At 46.1% G+C, this 18,765-nt stretch overlaps 1 protein-coding gene across 2 annotated transcripts in view; it reads right to left on the reverse strand.

The window, feature by feature from the left end:
* Positions 1 to 18,765, reverse strand: part of FBXW8 (F-box and WD repeat domain containing 8) — a 315,006-nt gene that overhangs the window by 28,718 nt on the left and 267,523 nt on the right. For both annotated transcript variants that reach the window (XM_082252220.1, XM_082252219.1), the window contains one exon: positions 7,440 to 7,556. In XM_082252220.1, the coding sequence (XP_082108346.1) occupies positions 7,440 to 7,556 (117 nt within the window). The remainder of the gene's footprint in view (positions 1 to 7,439; positions 7,557 to 18,765) is intronic.

Genomic DNA, 18,765 nt, shown 5'->3' on the forward strand with positions numbered 1-18,765 from the left:
CACCACAAAAGGTAATCCAAAGTATAGCCTGGAGTCGCCATTCTCTCCTTGTATACCCAATCTGGTTTAACATAACGTGAGTAAACTATCGATAATTGTGTGATTTGGGCTGCTTGAAATTACCTAAATAAATCGGGCAACCCCAATCCCCCTTGAGCCTTTGGATAAAGCAAAATCTGTTTCCTAAACCTGTGACTCCCCCTGCCGCACATATATTTTATGATTTTTTGCCTGAAGACTGCGGAGCACTGCACGAGGCACCAGGACTGGCAGGGACCTAAAAAAATATAGGATCCGTGGAAGAAGAGTAATTTTTCCTGAGTGAAGTCTCCTCAGCCAGGACAAATTATGAAGCGACCAACTTTCGGATGAGAGGTGGGTAATTATGTTCATACAAGGAGTCTATATGTGCTGTCAGGTGAATACCCAAATATGGGATACTTACAGGATTCCAAGAAAAAGAGAAATAGTCCCTAAGGCGGTCCACCACCTCCTCAGGAACAGAGATATTTAGCGCCATAGACTTCGCAACATTAACCTCCAGACCCGGTGCTCTACCAAAATCTTTCAACAATCTAAACACCTTGGAGATTGTAGTCGTAGGGCAAGTTAGGAACAGCAAAAGGTTGTCTGCAAACAAAGAGCATTTATGTTCCTGATCCCCGCAGCGCACCCCCTGAATATCTGGGTCCAACCTAATTGCCACTGCCAGAGTTTCAATAGCGATCGCGAAGATTAGAAGAGACAAGGGACAGCCCTGTCTGGTGCCCCTCCCAATAGGGATAGGTGCAGAAAAATGGCCCTGGAGACGGACCTGAGTCCGTGGGGAAGAGTACAAAGTACACAGAATAGTGAGGAACTGTGGACCAAACCCCCAGGTCTCCAGGACTCGAAACATGTACGGCCAGGAAACTGTGTTGAAAGCCTTCTGCAGATCAATGGATAGGATGAAACCCTCCTGCGCCGAGCCCCATCCCATTTAGATCTGAGCAGGGAAATAACATCAATGGCTCGACGAATCTGGTCAGGCCCGTCGCCCGGGATGAATCCCACCTGATCCTTATGAACATAAGATGCAATAAAAGACGCCAAACGGTTAGCCAAGATTTTGGTCAGGCACAGTGAGACCTTTTATCATATGTAGCACCACACATGTGGTGTACTTACTCCAGTGCCCATGTGGGTTGCAATATGTGGGCCGCACCACCCATTCACTTAATGTTAGACTTAGCGAGCATATTGCTAACATCCAAAAGGGGTACAGTGTCACGACACTATGATCGTGTACATAATGGAGAACCAGCTGGGACCCTCTTTATGGGAATAGACCATTATGTTCCCCACTGGAGAGGGATTCTAAGGGTGGAAGAATGGAAGAACTATCCAATATTGAGACTAAGTGGATTTTCCTACTTAAAAGTTACATCCCCTATGGGTTAAATGTTGACTGGGATGTTACCTGTTTTATAGATAATTCATAAAGCCTGCTTCATATATTTTAAATACATTTTCTAACGTATAGTGTTTATTTTATATTTTAATTTTTTTTTTTTTATAATTATGTATGTATCATTTAATTATTGTTTTATTATTTGGTGTACAGCTGACAACCTTTTGTATAAAGTGTTAATGACTGGGCCTGGTTTTTCGCCTCCCAGGCTGAAAGCCTCAGATTATATGCGGGAGATTTTAAGTCTCCAGAACTCTATATTTTATCCTGCTGGGGATATCTTTATTTCTGTTGTCTCCTGAGGGAATGGAGGTGTTAAACATGTCTGGGTTGAAAACGAGGCTTGGTACCTACTGAAAATGAGGTGTGAATTGCCTTGCTGAGCCACACGACCTGTGAGGTGAAAGCAAGGCTTGGTCATTTGAAATGGATATATAAAGCCATGACAGGATGTGATGCTCATGCCCCGGAAGAAGTCCTGTTGTGACGAAACTGGTCAGGCAGAGTTACATATCCTTGTCATAGCAACTACCCGGAAGTGATAGCAGTTGCCATATCTAGTGGATTTGTTTATATTCCCATTTGAAGCGTGAACCATATAAGTGCAATGTCTATCTTTAATGAAGAATACTCATAAGAGGTTTTACACTATCAGTGCTTCTCTCTTTATTGGGTTCACACCAATGGCTATGATGGTCAGAGGCATTTGGAGTGCTGTCAAGTTTGTGGGAAATCTTAGATGGTCCCTTTCATTTTTATGTTGGAACAAAATCAGTGGAAACACACTAGCCTAGTTGATCTCCCGTGATAGGTCGTCAATACTCACTGGTACGAGGACATCCACATATGTAGTGGCGGTGAATTTACCAGGTGGAGGGATTTTACGTTGGAAAGGAGGACCATTTCCCTACATCACTACAGGCATACCCCACTTTTAAGTACACAATGGGACCAGAGCATGTATGTAAAATGAAAATGTACTTAAAGTGAAGCAATACCTTTTTTCACTTCTCAATGCATGTAAATACACTAGCTCCATAGGAAATCATGGTCAGCTTGATATGGCATTGCTCCCAAACCATAAGTGATAAGGACACCAAGTTTGGGGAGCATGTTAATGGGATCCAGGACTATGACATGGTAGATTACCTAGGCAAGCTGGCCGGCCACAAATAGGATATGTTGTAGTCCTGCGTCCCCTCTCAGTGCTCCCTAAGTTTGGTATCCCTGTCACTTGTGGTTTGGGAGCAGTGCCATGTCAAGCTGACCAAAATTTCCAATAGACGCAATGTTAAAAACCGGGAGTAGTGCCATGCCAAGCTATCCAGGCTGTGTCCGTACTCGCGAGTGTACGTAAAGTGAGTGTACTTAAAACGGGGTATGCCTGTATTTCTGGACTCTGTGTCATGTGAATGTGATGTTTTGATGCACTGTATTGTTTGGATCGCGCAAAACATTTTATGACTATTGTTTTTATTGTGATGAATATCTCTTTAGTGGTGCAACTTCCAATCACTATTTATTTTTTGAATACAAGCACAGTAATATTTTGTTGACACATACCACTGGGATGGCATGCAGACATTTTTAACTTCTGTAAACTTTGCCCTCTGCTTTAAACTGCAGCTAAAATGTCCAGATCTATTGAAATCTGGAGCCCTGAACCCAAATTGGGTTTCTATCTGGCCAGATGTAGAAAAATATCCAAGTCTTTGTAGTGCAGAAGTTTCAGCAAAAATCGCCTGCTGGGCCCCTTGGTGGTGGAGAGTGGGGCAACACTCTATGGGCTCTCACCACAGAGAAGAATAGTGTATGGTTATCCTTTCCAAACGTTTCTGCTAGCCAGTGCTCGATAAAATCAACAGGGTTCTTACCCTCTGCTTTTTCAGGCATGCTTACTTATGTGAAGGTTACTGCACCTGAGTCTATATTCCATGTCCTCGACCCTGGCCACATTGTCAGAAGCTTTACCAGAAAGTGCATGGACATCTTGTGCTAGTGGAGGTAGTTCATCCTCAACCATGCTAACTCTGCCTTTCAGAGCTGTGGCCCTCTCCCTGATCTTTTGTATGTCATGCCTTAAGTGAAGTACATCTTCTTTCATGCTTTTAATTTCCATATAAAAGTGTGTAAAAGAAGATCCATAGGTGTGCACGACTGTTAGGATCTCTTGCAGCGTGGGCTCCCTAGATTCTGTTTCAGGACTCTTTGTGACTGCATGTAATGGTGGCAGGGGAGTATTCACTGTGACCATAGGAGAGGTAGGCATTTTGAGAAGTGCAGGCTGTTCCATACAGGATGGCCCTGGTGAGGGAGACTGTCTAGTTGCAGATGCTTGAGGAGAAAGAGAGGATTTCTGTAGGGGGTTGCCTTTGTTGGGAGTATGAGCAAATCTCCCTAACTTGGCTGCTGCTGCCTTTTGGTGGTCTTTCAGGGAGTGCAGTGGCAGCGGGGCACTGCCGTATTAGGCCGGCCACTCGGTTGGTACACTGTTGTCCTTCTTCCTGGTTATCTCAGTGGAGCTTTGTAAAGCAGGTTGAGATGCCCGAGCAGATATCCCTGCACTAGGAGCCGTGGCTCCGGGGTGTAGCCAAGTTCTGTGTCTCACCGTAGGAATAATGTCAGGATTCCATCTGAGTGTAACGCTCCTGCGTTTTTAGTATAGGCTGGATTTGCAGCTGCAAAATCTCCACTCAGTAGTCATGTAGAGATGTGTTGAATACCAGATCCAACTCTCCAGGACTCATCACCGTGGGCCTGTCAGCTTCAACATACAGATATATACACACTCAATGAGATGTTCCTGGAGTGATAGGATGTATATGATAGTATGAAGGTGATGTGCTGAAGGGACAGGTGTGAACAGTGACAAGGATGGTAATCACTTGATAGGTTTGTATAGGAGAGTTCAAGATGGTATTTAGGAATGCAGATAGGTTAGTATCGAGTATGCTAACAGGTGGTGAGGACAGCAGATGACAAATACAGGATAGACTAACCCGGTGCAAGGATAGATAGTAGTAGACAGGAGAGCTAGCAATCTATGCAGCAGTGCAGATGATAGATGGTAGTAGGCTCAAGAGCTGGCAATCTATGTAACAGTGCAGATGATAGGATAGTATGGATAGGTAGTAACAGTCCTTAATGTGCATAGGTAGATAGTGCAATAAGGTTATGGAGGGTTCCCCTGCGGGGTACTTATCACTTGTAATGTTAGTAGTTTAGAGAGGTCCAGTAGATAAGGAATGATCCGGTAGCGAGATACAGGGATCAGTAGCGAGGTTCCGGTCTGCTCCAGGTAAAGGGAATAGCTGGAGGTTCCGATCGAGAGACAGGCTTGAAAGCATGTGGATAACAAGGCAGGTTGAACGAACAATGTGAGTGAGACCGCCGGCGGTTGAAATAGCCGCTCTGCGGCGCTCAGCAGTGACATCATCGTTCTTAAAGGTATATGCGTACCACCTGAAGAGAAAGGTGGGACGCATTACAGAGAAGGTGGTGATTAAGGGTACCGGAGGTACCAGAATCTTACACTGAGCTGATGTTGGGCACGTCTGCTCACATGACCTGCCAAGCCATGCCACCTCCATAGACAATGCTTTAAAAGCATCATTAATTTCAGGTTGATCCAAAATGATGGCCTAGGATATTTCAAATAGTTGTTTTTGCACACATGCGCATACAACATTTGCATCTGTGTGTGCGGGTACATAGATATGGAGGGCTGTTTTAACCACTTGCCGACCGCCAGCAGTACATATACTGCGGCAGGTGGGCTCTGTCCTGCGAAACTACGTAACTGCGTGCGCCCATTCGCCACAGGGGGAGCCAATCAATGGGCCCGGCAGCCGCGATTGCCGGGGGTCACCCGCGATTGCTCTCCCTGGAGATATAACAGAGGTCTTATTTAGGAACACAGGTTCCTGTGCTCAGTCAGTAAATACATCCCCCCTCCCCCACAGTTAGAGAGCACTCCCTAGGGACACATTTAACCCTTTGATCGTCCCTGATGTTAACCCCTTTCCTGCCAGTGTCATTAGTACACTAACAGTGCATATTTTTATCACTGATCACTGTAGTAATGTCACTGGTCCCCCCAAAAGTGTCAAAAATGTCAGTTAGGTGTCCGATCTGTCCGCTGCAATGTCGCAGTCACAATAAAAATTGCTGATCGCCGCCATTACTAATAAAGAAAAATAAAATAAATAAAAATTACATAAAATCTTTTTCTTAGTTTGTAGACGCAATAACTTTTGCGCAAACCAATCAATATACACTTATTGGGATTTTATTTTTACCAAAAATATGTAGCAGAATACAAATTGGCCTAAAATGATAAAAAAAATGTGATTTTAATTTTTTTTTTTAATTGGGAATGTTATATAGTAGAAAGTAAAAAATATTTTTTTTTTTCAAAATTGTTGCTCTTTTTTTTTGTTTATAGCGCAAAATATAAAAATCGCAAAGGTGATCAAATACCAATAAAAGAAAAATTTGTAGGGAAAAAGGACATCAATTTTATTAGGGTACAGCGTCGCACGACTGCGCAATTGTCAGTTAAAGTAACGCAGTGCCGTATCGCAAAAAATGGCCTGGTCATTAAGGGGGAAAACCTTCCAGTCCAGAAGTGGTTAAACAAATAAAAAAAGTTTTTTTTTAACTTTTAACCACTTGCCGACTGCCTAACGCCGATCTACGTCGGCAGTCAGCCCCTCACAGGCAAAGTGACGTAGGGCTACGTCACTAGCTTGTGAGGGTCTAGGGAGCGAGTGCGCGCCCCCGGAGGCGCGCTCCAACGTGGTCACGGACCCCCCCGCGCGTGTGACCGGCGGACCCGATGTCCGCCGGTCACTCTGCGATCGGCGGGGGAGAGGGAGAAAGTCAGGCGGCTTGTGTAAACAAGCTGCCTGTCATTCTCCCCTGTGTATGAAGGATGATCATACGGTTCTACTGTGTAGAACCGTTGATCACTCTTCATACATCTGAAGCCACAGCCAATCACAGTAGAAAGCATGCCCCTAGGGACACACATAGCCCCTCCCTTTCAAAAAAAAAGTTAACCCCTTCACTGCCAGTGTATTTTTACAGTAACAGTGCATATGTATAGCACTGATTACTGTAGAAATGTCACTGGTAACCCCAAAAGTGTCAAAAATGTCAGTTAAGGGTCCGATCTGTCTGCCGCAATGTCGCAGTACCGCAAAAAAAAAATCGCAGATCGCCGCCATTACGCGTTAAAAAAAAAACAACAGAAATCTTTCCCTTTGTTAGTAAACGCGATAATTTTTGCGCAAACCAATCAAAATACGCTTTTTGCAATTTTTTTTACCAAACATAGGTAGCATAAAACAAATTGGCCGAAAATGTTAAAAAATTTTGATTTTTACTTTTTTTTGGGGGGGAATTTCATATAAAAAAATGTGAAAAATATTGCTATTTTTGCAAAATTTACGCTCTTTTTTTGTTTATAGCGCGTGATCAAAAAAATCGCACAGGTGATCAAATACCACCAAAAGAAAGCTCTGTATATGGGAAAAAAAAGGACGCCAAATTCGTTTAGATACAGCGTCGGATGACCGCGCAATTGTCTGTTAAAGTCACGCAGTGCCGAATCGCAAAATACCCCCTGGTCAGGAAGGGGGTAAAATCTTCCGGGGCTTAAGTGGTTAAATACTTGAATTTTTTACACTTTAAAAAAAAAATTACTCAATATTATTGTTATCTGTGCTTGATCTGATGTTTCCTTTGTCGCAACAGCCAGAGATTTACAGCTCTGAACCCGGAAAAGCTCAGAGCCGTTTCTGCATTTATACAACACAGGGGAGATTAGCCAACGGAAGTTACTAGTGTATAAAAGCTGCATAAATCACTTCTTTGTGAAAGCTGGCAGGAAAAATAAAAGTAAAAAAGAATTAGCTGCGATAGCCACAATGTTTGTTTGCAAACTAGTATGCTTGCCACCGCCATATTTGTTAGGTTGTAGTCTTACCTTCTATGAGCAGTAAGATCATCATCCATAATACTGGCTCCTCGAGGGTTCTTCTCATCAGGAATGTTTGCAGTGATCAGAGTTTGGGAGTTGAACCAGATGTAACGGACAGGATGTCTGTAGATGGATAAGATCTCTCTATAGTTAAAATCTTTACCATTTAAAAAATGCGTTCTCTTTACATTTTACTGCATATCTTTGAATATAAGCCAAGCTTTGAATCCTTTTTGCAAAAATAAAGGGAGATGTTTACCAACTGTGAATATATAGTCTACATTATATGCTATAAAATGGCACCATCTAGTGGTAATCATATAAAATGCAGCCAAAAAATAGAAACAAACATTTAAATGACTATTTAATCTGTAGCATTTCTTTCTGCTTAATAATGTGCCTGACCTGCTACATTAAGGCTCTGTAGCCAGAATTCCTGATTAATTGTGGCCTCCGTCTAGGCAACAGCACTTTTAGGTGGTAGAGGTGGAAAGAAGATGGCAGCATTTCTGCTATTTTGCCACCACGACCCTGAGAGTGCACTAGATGCAGAACCCCCCAAAGTTCTATAGCCACTTATAAAAACAAATACCAGCTTACTAACTTCATGTGTTTGCAAATCTTACAGATTTTGTTAAATGATTTTGGAAAACATTTTATTGTACTTCCAAAATGTATTTTTATAAAAATTGGATTTTTGACTTACCGTAAAATGTATTTCTCTGAGTTCATTGACGGACACAGCTCTAGTATTCATAATCCCAGGGTTATATTGCCCCCTATAGCAGTAGGACACTAGGAAGAAAAAAAAAAAAAAACACTTGGCTATGCCTATGGGCAGTCTTAGGTGGTATACTCCACCTCTCTGCTATGGGCCTTTAGTTTTGTAACAAGCAGTGCCAGAAGTATTACAACTCCATGGAGGGGTAGGTTCTGTGTCCGTCAATGAACTCAGAGAAATTGATTTTACGGTAAGCCAAAAATCCCATTTTCACTTTCGATCATTGATGGACACAGCTCTCCAGTATTCAGAACCATAGGGACGTCCCCAAGCAGTTCCAAAACATGAGGGATGGGACAACAAAAAATCCCAAGGCTAAACACAATAGCCAACCAAGTAAACAGGAGCTCAACAAAAAAACAACTGGAGCCCAACCTGAACAATACACCCCCAAAGAGCAGACAAATTCCCTGAACAGCAGCCTGCAAAACCTTACAGCCAAAGGAAGCATCCGTAGATGCCAACACATTCACTTTGTAAAATTTAGTGAAAGTGTGCCCTCCTTCTTTGGGACCATGAACAGATTTGAATAAAAACCCTGAAACCCTTAGACAATCACACCCTGAAGAAGCCCCAAAGAGCTTACAATTGGTCCGGGGACAGACGCACATTGGAAGGGAAGAACCTTTCCGGAGGGCAAGGACAAAACTATCTTGTAACCAGACAGTATCACTTCGTGGACCCACTTGTCATTTACCAAGGAGGTCCATGGGCCCAGAAACCAGCAAAGCCATCCCCCCACCCCAGGCACAGGTGAAGGCGCACCTTCATGCTGCAGCAAGGAGCCTTGTCCACAGGTCTAGAGAATCCCTCTCTCGGCTTGCCAGACCAGGGCCACTTGAAAGGTTTTGAGCTCTTATCAGTGGACCCAAGGGATGAAAAAACTTCCTGTGAGCCGAGAAAGAGGGGCCACCTCTGCAAGGTTCTTTTCCTTTCCCGGACTTTTGCGGAAAAGTACTCTTCCCCCCTCTTAATGATGTCATCCAGGGTAGCCCCAAACAGACGGTCGCCATAAAAAAGTAAATCAGTCAGAGCATTTTTTTTTTTTTTTTCAGAAGTCTGGTCCGCAGATTTACACTTAAAGTAGTTGTTAACCCACTGTGACATCTTTACATAATCCTCTGTGTCTTGCAATGCTATGTGCTCCTGACTTTATTAAAAAAAAATGCTTTCTATACCGGATTTCAGAGCTCCAATCGGCGCGCACGTGAACGGCCGCTTCTCTTCCTTCCCGATCTGACAGCTGCCACGGGATTATTTGAAAGAATAAATGTAATTTCAGCAGCAGGAAGGGAGGGGGTGGGCACTGACAGAGCAGACAGGCAGGGAGGAAGGGGGGAGGAGGAGGAGGACAGAGGACGACAGGGAAGCTACGGGTAATAGAGGCACATAAACTGACCATGGTGTCAGGGCTCAGCAGCCATGATAAACCTTAGTCAGTTTACAGGGGGAAGGCATAACCAGGCAGGATCATCCGGTATTTCAGGTGATAGAAGGGGCCAAATTACACAGCACAAGCATTGTGCTGTATAACATGCTTTAAAGGAACAGGAACCATTTTTTTGAACCTCTGCACCTTCCTGTTGAGGCAAGAGGCCAACAAGTCCACAACGGGAGTCCCACACTGGAGACACACTCGATGAAACACCTCCTGCTGGAGAGACTATTCTCCCTGATCCAACGTCTGCTGACTGAGGTTATCCTCCTGCCAATTTTCTACCCCTGGAATAAGTACAGCAGAGATGGCTGGAACGAACCGTTCTGCCCACCTTAGAATGCCGGCTACTTCCCAGGCTGCTAGGATACTTTTTGTGCCCCCTTGATGATTGACATATGCCACGGCCGGGGCATTGTTCGAATAAATTCTTACCGGGCACCCCTGCAGACGAACCGTCCATTGGGTCAGGCAAAGCCTGATCGTCCGAATTTCCAGGAAGTAGATCGGCAGGCTGGACTCCTTCAGAGTCCAAACCCCCTGAGCACAATCCGTGCCCAAGACATGGGCTGAGAAGAAAGGGCCGCGTTTGTGAAGAGGCTCTTTGCTTCTGGTAGTCTGTGGAAGCCGAGTACTCTTACCCCCTGCAAGACCCTTAATGATCTCCTCATGGAAGCTCCAAACAGGTGCTCTCCTACAAAGGGGAGGTCAGTACCTTTTAGGAAGCCTGCTCCGCAGACCAGTATTTCAGCTATATCATGCGGCGAAGGGTCACCGTTTCATGGACACCCTGCAAGCTAAGGGGGCCGCATCCAAAAAGGCATCACAGATATACTGCATCCCCTGGACCAACTGGAACGCCAGCTCTGCCAGGTCAGGAGGAGGTTGTCCCCCTTCCAAATCCTGGTGCAGAAGATTAGCCCATTCCGTTAAGGTCTGGGAAAGCAAGGTTATGGCAAAAACCGGCAACGGAACCGGCCTTGGTAAGAAGGTATTAGACCAGAGATTCAGCTCTCTTGTCAAAAGGGTTCTTAACCACTTCAGCCCTGGAAGATTTTACCCCCTTCCTGACCAGGCCCTATTTTGTGATTCGGCACTGCGTTAATTTAACTGACAATTGCACTGGCGTGTGACGCTGTACCCAAACTAAATTTATGTCCTTTTTTTCCCACAAATAGAGCTTTCTTTTGGTGGTATTTGACCACCTGTGTGATTTTTATTTTTTGCACTATAAACAAAAAAAGAGTGACAAATTTGAAAAAAAAAAAAATATATATTTTTCACATTCTGCTATGACATTCCCAAAAAAAAAAATTAAAAAATCTAAATTTTTTAACATTTTAGGCCAATTTGTTTTCCGCTACATATTTTTGGTAAAAAAAAAAAAAAAAAAAAACGCAATAAGCGTATTTTGATTGGTTTGCACAAAAGTTATCGCGTCTACTAACTACGAGAAAGATTTATGTCATTTTTATTGTTTTTTTTTTACTAGTAATGGCGGTGATCTGCGATTTTTTGCGGGACTGCGACATTGCGGCGGACAGATCGGACCCCTAACTGATTTTTTAACACTTTTGGGGGTACCAGTGACATTACTACAGTAACCAAGGCTAAAAATATGCACGGTTACTGTAATAATGCCATTGGCAGGAAAGGGGTTAACCCTGTGGATGATCTAGGGGAGTGATTCTAACTGTGGGGGGGTGTGGCTTCTGAGATGACCATAGAGACATGTGATCCTATATAGCAGGATCACATGGGCTCTGTGATCATCCCAGGGAGGACGGTCGGTTACAACAGCCGACCATCCTTTTCTCTCAGCGGGGAATGATCGAGAGTGTCAGGCGGCAATCGGAGCCGCCTGACACACGCAACGGCTTCCCCGCTGACGAGCAGGGGGGCGGGAGAACGGTGGTGCGCTCGCCCCCAAGACTCCCGAGAGCGTGCGCCGTACATGTACGGCGATTCGCCCAGGAGCGGCTGCCTGGAGCCTTAAAGGCGTTAAGGACAGAGAGTCCTCCACCAGGAGAAGGGTGGTTTTATTCAACCTGGAAATCTGCCACCACAGGTAGTACCGTCAGTTTCTTTAACAGGGACTTTTAAAAAGGATACCTTCTAGCGAAACGTTTAGGGACCGACAGTGCGTTTCGGGGGAACCCCACTGACTCGTGACAATATTGTCGAAATAGGTGGGACAGGGAAACACCTTTGCCACTGTGGAGGCTCTGCAGGTACTAAATTGTACTGGCGCAGCCGACGCAGCAGTAGTCCTCCAATTTCAAAGTTTCCCACACAGATACAATTAGCGCATCCACTAGCACTTTTCATGCACGGCTGTAGTGAAAGAGGAATCATCCTCACTATTAGAGCACTCAGGGTGCGTGGACGCAGACCCAGTAGGCCAAATCAACAGTGACAGAGGATGCAGGTGAAGGTGGAGGACACTTTTTGCTTGTCCTATTTTGGAGGGCCATATCTACTTTGGACACCGGTGACTGCAGGACCACCATCATAGCAGATAAGGCGGACTGAGACCAGGGCCCCCCAGAGGGGGGTCAGGTGGGGACACGTGCTCCAGGGACTCTGTGGTTCACCTGGGGACCGTCAGCTAAAAGTGTAAAAACTGCTGTTAAAAATTCCCCCCCACTGCTACCCCAGTGGCACCACAAGTTCCAGCGCACCAAATACCTATAGCAGAAAGGGGGAGCCGTTTAACACCCACAGTGACTCCCCACCCCCTCCTCTGATGCAGAGCCAGGCTGCACGCCGTGTGGCAATCAAACAGAAAGAGGAAGCACAGGAACTGCCGCTAGAGGCCCACCACCAATTCACCGCTCCATAGGCTTCAAAAACATGGCCACCATATGATAGCAATGGGAAACCTTCCTGGGTAGGTTCCAGCGTAGGAATCACCGACTCCGACAGCTCTCTGTCCTTCAGCCCCTGGCTTTCAATACCCAGGCCGTTAAAGCTAGCCAATATAAAGCAGGATGGAAGATTGGTTCCTGAGACAGATCTTCCCTGAGAGGAAGTTTCCAAGGGACGTTTGCTACCAACCTTACCATGCCTACCTACCAAGACCGGCGAGGCCAGTCTGGTGGCACCAGCAAGTCTGGAATCCCTTCTACCTCGATTCTGCGTAGCAGTCTCGAAAGAAGGCCGGAACAGACTTCTGCCCACCTCAAGATACCAGCCACTTCCCAGGCCACCAGGAGGGGAGGGAGGGCACAGGAGGGGGCCTACCATCTCCAGGGAGGGCCCGCGACCACCCCTGCAATTCCATAAGAAAGGAGGGGGGACACTACTCACCACACCCTGGCACCAGGCGGGCGCTACTCTGAGCAGTCCACCGCACCATCTTAGAATGGGGGTGCTGCGGCCTGAGGTACATGCGACTCTGATTGTGACTGCAGGATCTAGGTTATTCAGCGCGTCGCCCAGTCCGGCTGTTGAATGTAGTTCACACAGGAACCAGTTGATTGTAGTTCACACAGGAACAAAAATAATAAAGAAAAAGTAAATAATTCCATTTAAAAAGGAAAAAATGCCAGGACAGCAGATTGCAGCAGAGAGCCAGGTCCTTACTCCTGACTAGGCAGAAAAAACAGAAGTTCTATAAAATGAAGTGATGGTATACCCTCTGGGGCTGCCTCAGGGGTGAAACCAAAAAGGTTTCCTCCTAGTCCTACTCCTGAAGAGAGAGCAGCATAAAGCCCAATGGTCTAGAAGAGCTGTGTCAGTCAGTGAACGGAAAGAAAAGTGTACGGTAAGACAAAAATCCAGTTTTCTATTTCATTTATTGGTGGACACAGCTCCATATCTTCTTTGACCCTTGGGACGTCCCAAAGCAGTGTCATCATGAGGGGTGGGAAAAACACAGCAATGCACATAATTCCCAAAAAGGGCTAAACATAACCAACCAGGTAAACCAGGAGCTCAACCAGGAACAACTGGAGCTCACCAACCAGAAAGAATACACCCTCAAAAGGCAAGAACCACTGCAACAGCAGCCTGCAAAACTTTGCAGCCAAACGCAGCATCCGCAGATGCGAGTACATCCACCTTGTTAAACTTGGTGAATGTATGCACAGACAACCATGGGGCTACCTTGCACACCTGAACCACTGACGCTTGATGGACGGAAGGCCCAGGAGGCACTAAGCGCCGTGGAGAATGCGCCCTAAAAGGGAAAGGAGGAGCCTGACCCTTAATGGAATAGGCCTGAACCACCGTCTGCCTGATCCATCTGCAAATCCAAAATCCAAAAAGATCGCAGCAGATGCGGCCTGCCTCTTACGAGATTCATCCATGTGGACAAACAAAGATTTTTGAATCGACTCAGTCACCTCCAGGTACACCCTGATTGCCCGAACCACATCCAGGGAATGCAAAGCAATTTCATTAGGATGTGTCGGCTTAGGGCACAAAGAAGGCAACACAATGTCTTCATTCAAGTGGAAACCCGAGGCGACCTTTGGAAGGAATGACTGACAGGGACATAGCACAACTTTGTCCCTGTGAACCACCAGGTAAGGTGACCGACAGAACAACGCAGCCAGTTCCGACACCCTGCGTGCAGAAGTAATAACCACCATAAAAGCTACCTTCTGTGACAGAGTAAGCAGAGGAAGTTCATGAATATTTTCAAAAGGCGGTCTTTGAAAAACCAACAGTACCAAATTAAGGTCCCACGGAGGTACCAGAGACCTTGCCAGAGGAGCCAAGTGGCGAACCCCCTGAGCGATCCATCCACAGAGACAGGCAAAGCCTGATCACCCGAATCTCCAGGATATTGATCGGCAGACTGGACTCTTCCGGAGTCCAAATCCCTTGAGCCGACTCCGTGCTCAAGATACCTCTCCATCCGGACAGGCTGGCGTCCGTGGTAACCACTGTCCAGTACAGGGGGGAGAAAGGACTTTCCTTGTTGAAGCGCAAGGGGGAAGGAGCCACTAAATCAAGGATCCCCTTGCACCCCGGCTCAACAGAATCAGATTGTCGAGAGATAGAGGGTTCTTGTCCCATTAGGCAAGAATCTCCTTTTGCAGAGGCCTGGTATGAAACTGAGCAAACAAAACTGCCTCGAAGGTGGAGACCATCAAGCCCAGCACTTGCATGCAAGTCCTGAAAGACGACCGTCTCCGTTGGACAACAGGAGCCGAATCGCATGCTACAACTTCAGCAGTTTTGCCTCCAAAAGAAACACCCTGGCTGAGGCAGGATCCAAAGTCAGGCCCAGGTAGTACAGGTGGGTGGATAGAGTCAGAGCTAATTTCTGAAAATGCAGGGTCCACTGAACTCCTGCAGAGTTTGCACAGTGATATCCAGATTGTCTGTTAAGACAGATGAAGACTCTGTTCTCAGAAGTAGATCGTCCAGGTACCCCAGTACTGTGATCCCCCTCTGCCTGAGCAAAGCTAACACTGGGGCCAACACTTTTGTGAACATCCGAGGAGCTGAGGCGAGACCAAAGGGTAACACCTCGAACTGATAATGTTCCTCTCCCACGGGAAAATGAAGAAAACGCTGATGCCCTACATATATTGGGATATGAAGGCAAGCGTCCTTGATATCGAGAGAGGCCAGAAAATCCCCTTGATGAAGGGATGCCACCACCGTGCCAATGGACTCCATCCGAAATCTCTAAACCCTCACAAAGTGATTCAGGGCCTTGAGATCCAAGATGGGACAGACCTTGCCTTGCTTCCTGGGAACAGTAAACAGATTTGAATAAAATCCCTGAAAACTTTACAACTCTGGAACCACAACAATTACACCCTGTGACAGCAGATCCTGCACCACCCCGTAAAGGCCCTGCAGCCAATCCGAGGACATGCGCAAGTTGGAAGCAAAGAACCTTGCCTGGAGGCAAGGATCAAAACTCGATCTTGTAACCGGACCGAATCAAATCATGGATCCATTGGTCTTGAATGAGAGCGGTCCATGGGTTTGGAAAGAAGCGAAGACGTCCCCCCACCCAGATACGGATGAGAGCACCCCTTCGGGCAGAGGAGGGCTAGTGGATTCCACTTTTGACTTACTAGCCCAGGGCCTCTTGGAACCCCCCGCGAAGAGACAGGTGGATTTTTGTCCCTTGTCCTGCAAGCCCGCATGACGAAAGGGCCTTTTGTGAGCCGTGAAGAAAGGATCTCTTTTACGACTCTTTGCTCTTGGCAACCTGTGGAAGCAAAGTACTCTTACCTCCCATAAGACCTTTAATGATCTCTTCCATAGAAACACCAAATAAACAAACAAACGGTCTCCCGCCGCATCACCACTCCACAGGCTACAAGAAAATGGCCACCACATTGACTTCAATGGGAAACTCCAATAATATGGCCACCAGAATACACAAACATGGCCGCCGAGGCTGTATACAGCCATCCACAACAAAATGGCAGCGCAGCACCCAGGACCCAGAGCGGCCCTCCAGGTACTTGTAATCCACCGGAGGGGGGCCCTCACAGGGACTAAGGGGGGAGAGGGTAGGTGAGGATGACCAGCACAGGGGAACCCCGCTAGTGAGGGGGGGGGGAACAATGAGGGAAGGACACAGAAAGGGTCCACCCCAGTATTTCCCCAGAGGAGAGGGGGGATACTACTCACCACACCAGGGAACCGAGCAGGCAGCACTCCTGACAGTCCACCGTACCATCTAGAAATGGGGGTGCTGCGGGCCAGAGGTACGCTGCGACTCTAGCCATGACCATTATTGTGACCAGGGCTATGCGGCCTCGCGAGGTGTTTCACTCGCCGGCCAGCCCCCGTCCAGTGGGGCTATGTCGTGGCCAACCTAGCCCAAAGCTAATAGTTGGGTAACTCTCGCTGGCCAGACTGGGAAGAATGTAAGGATCTAGGATATCCAGTGTGTCGCCCAGTCTGGCAGTTGATTGTAGTTCTCACAGGAACAGAAAATAATAAAAGAATAAATTCCATTAAAAAAAAAAAACGCCAGGACTGCAGATCCCAGCAGGGAACTAGGACCTTACTCTTGCCTAGGCAGAAAAAACTAAAGTCCTATAGCAGGAAGTGGGAGTATACCCCCTGGGACTGCCCTATTGGTGTAGTCAAGTTTTGTTTTCACCTAGTGTCCTACTCCTGTAGGGGGCAGCATCTGGAGTCAAGAAGATCTGGAGCTGTGTCCGTCAATGTAGGAAAGAGAAAAATTATTTACACAAGAAAGGTGAAGGCTACAAGAAGATCAGCAAAGCTTTACTTATCAGTCAGAATACTGTAGCAAAAACGATACAAAAATTTAACAAAGATGGAACTGCAACCAAGTAGAAAGCCAAACTGGGTAGATTGTTTCCCGACACAATATGGCGTACACTGCAGAGGAATGGCATGCATGAGTGTGGTCCACAAAGGAAGCCTCTCCTAAAGCCCACGCACAAAAAATCCGACCTAGAACCTGACAGGGCCCATGCTGAAAAAGAAGAGACTGCTGGGACTCAGTACTCCGGAGTGATGAGACCAAGATAAAGGTTTTTAGAATGGCTTCAAAACTGTATGGCGTCGCAAAGGCGAGGAGTAGAAAGAAAAATGCATGGTGCCTACAGTGAAACATGGTGATGGCAGTGTCCTTCTGTGGGGTTGCATGAGTGCTTCTGGTGTTGGAAGCTGTTTTTTCTTGATAATATCATGAATTTTTAGATGTACTGATTTATATTGATGCTACCATCACTTCGTGCCCTTGGTCGTCGTGCACTTTTCTAACATGACAATGATCCAAAACACACATGTAAGGCCACTGTTGCATTTCTGAAGAAGAACAGGGTGAAAGTGATTCAGCGGCCAAGTAGGTCTCCTGATCTGAACCCAAAAAATTACTTTTCAAAAGAGGTGTACTCATTCATGCAGAGCACTGTATATTATATATACATTATCTCACAAAAGTGAGTACACCCCTCACATTTTTGTAAATATTTTATGATCTCTTTTCATGTAACAACATTGAAGAAATGACACTTTGCTACAATGTAAAGTAGTGAGTGTACAGCTTGTATAACAGTGTAAATTTGCTGTCCCCCCAAAATAACTCAGCACATAGCCATTAATGTCTAAACCGCTGGCAACAAAAGTGAAAACACCCCTAAGTGAAAATGTCCAAATTGAGCCCATTTAGTCATTTTCCCTCCCCGGTGTCATGTGACTCGTTAGTGTTACAAGGTCTCAGGGGAGCAGGTGTGTTAAATTTGATGTTATTGCTCTCACTCTCTCATACTGGAAGTTCAACATGGCACCTCATGGCAAAGAACTCTGAGGATCTGTAAAAAAAATGGATTTTTGTAAAATCTTACCTTAAAATCCTTTTCTCTTAAGCTCATTGACAGACGCAGTCCTCCTTGATTAATATCAACTCGGGTTATACTGCCCTCTACAGGAGTAGGACTAGACAGGAAAGAAAACGTTCTGGCCACACCCTAGGGGCAGTCCCAGAGGGTATATCCTCTCACTTCCTTCTACAGCAAATCAGTTATGTCACAAAGCAGTGTTTAGAGAATTTAACCCAACCCAACTCAAAAACAGAGGGGCGGGTACTACGTCTGTCAATGAGCTTAAGAGAAAAGGATTTTACGGTAAGATTTTACAAAAATCCATTTTTCTCTGTCGCTCATTGACAGACACAGTCCTCCTTGATTAATATCAACTCGGGACGTCCCAAAGCAGTGCCACAAATGAGGGGTGGGAAAATGGAAATCAAAATCCAATCTAGAAGGCCCAACCGGTGCCAACTAGAAGTTTTAAAGGCTCATCAATCACACGATGAGACTCAACTGAAATTCCAACGGAAAAAAACCCTCGAGGTAGACCACCGGTCTCCTCAAATTGCGGCCTGCAAAACCTTGCGGCCAAATGAGGCATCCGCCGATGCCATCACATCAACTTTATAAAATTTTGTAAAGGTATGAACCGACGACCAGGTAGCCGCCTTGCACACCTGGACCACTGACGCCTGATGGCGGTAGGCCCAGGAAGTACTGAGCGCTCGAGTGGAGTGCGCCTTAACAGGGAACGGAGGATTCCGACCCTTAATAGAATAAGCCTGTACCACCGTCTGTCTAATCCATTTGGAGATAGTCGCGGCAGATGCAGGCAACCCCTTTCTGGGGCCA

Source organism: Pelophylax lessonae (assembly GCF_965119305.1).
Source record: "Pelophylax lessonae genome assembly, chromosome: 1".
Taxonomy (NCBI): Eukaryota; Metazoa; Chordata; class Amphibia; order Anura; family Ranidae; genus Pelophylax; species Pelophylax lessonae.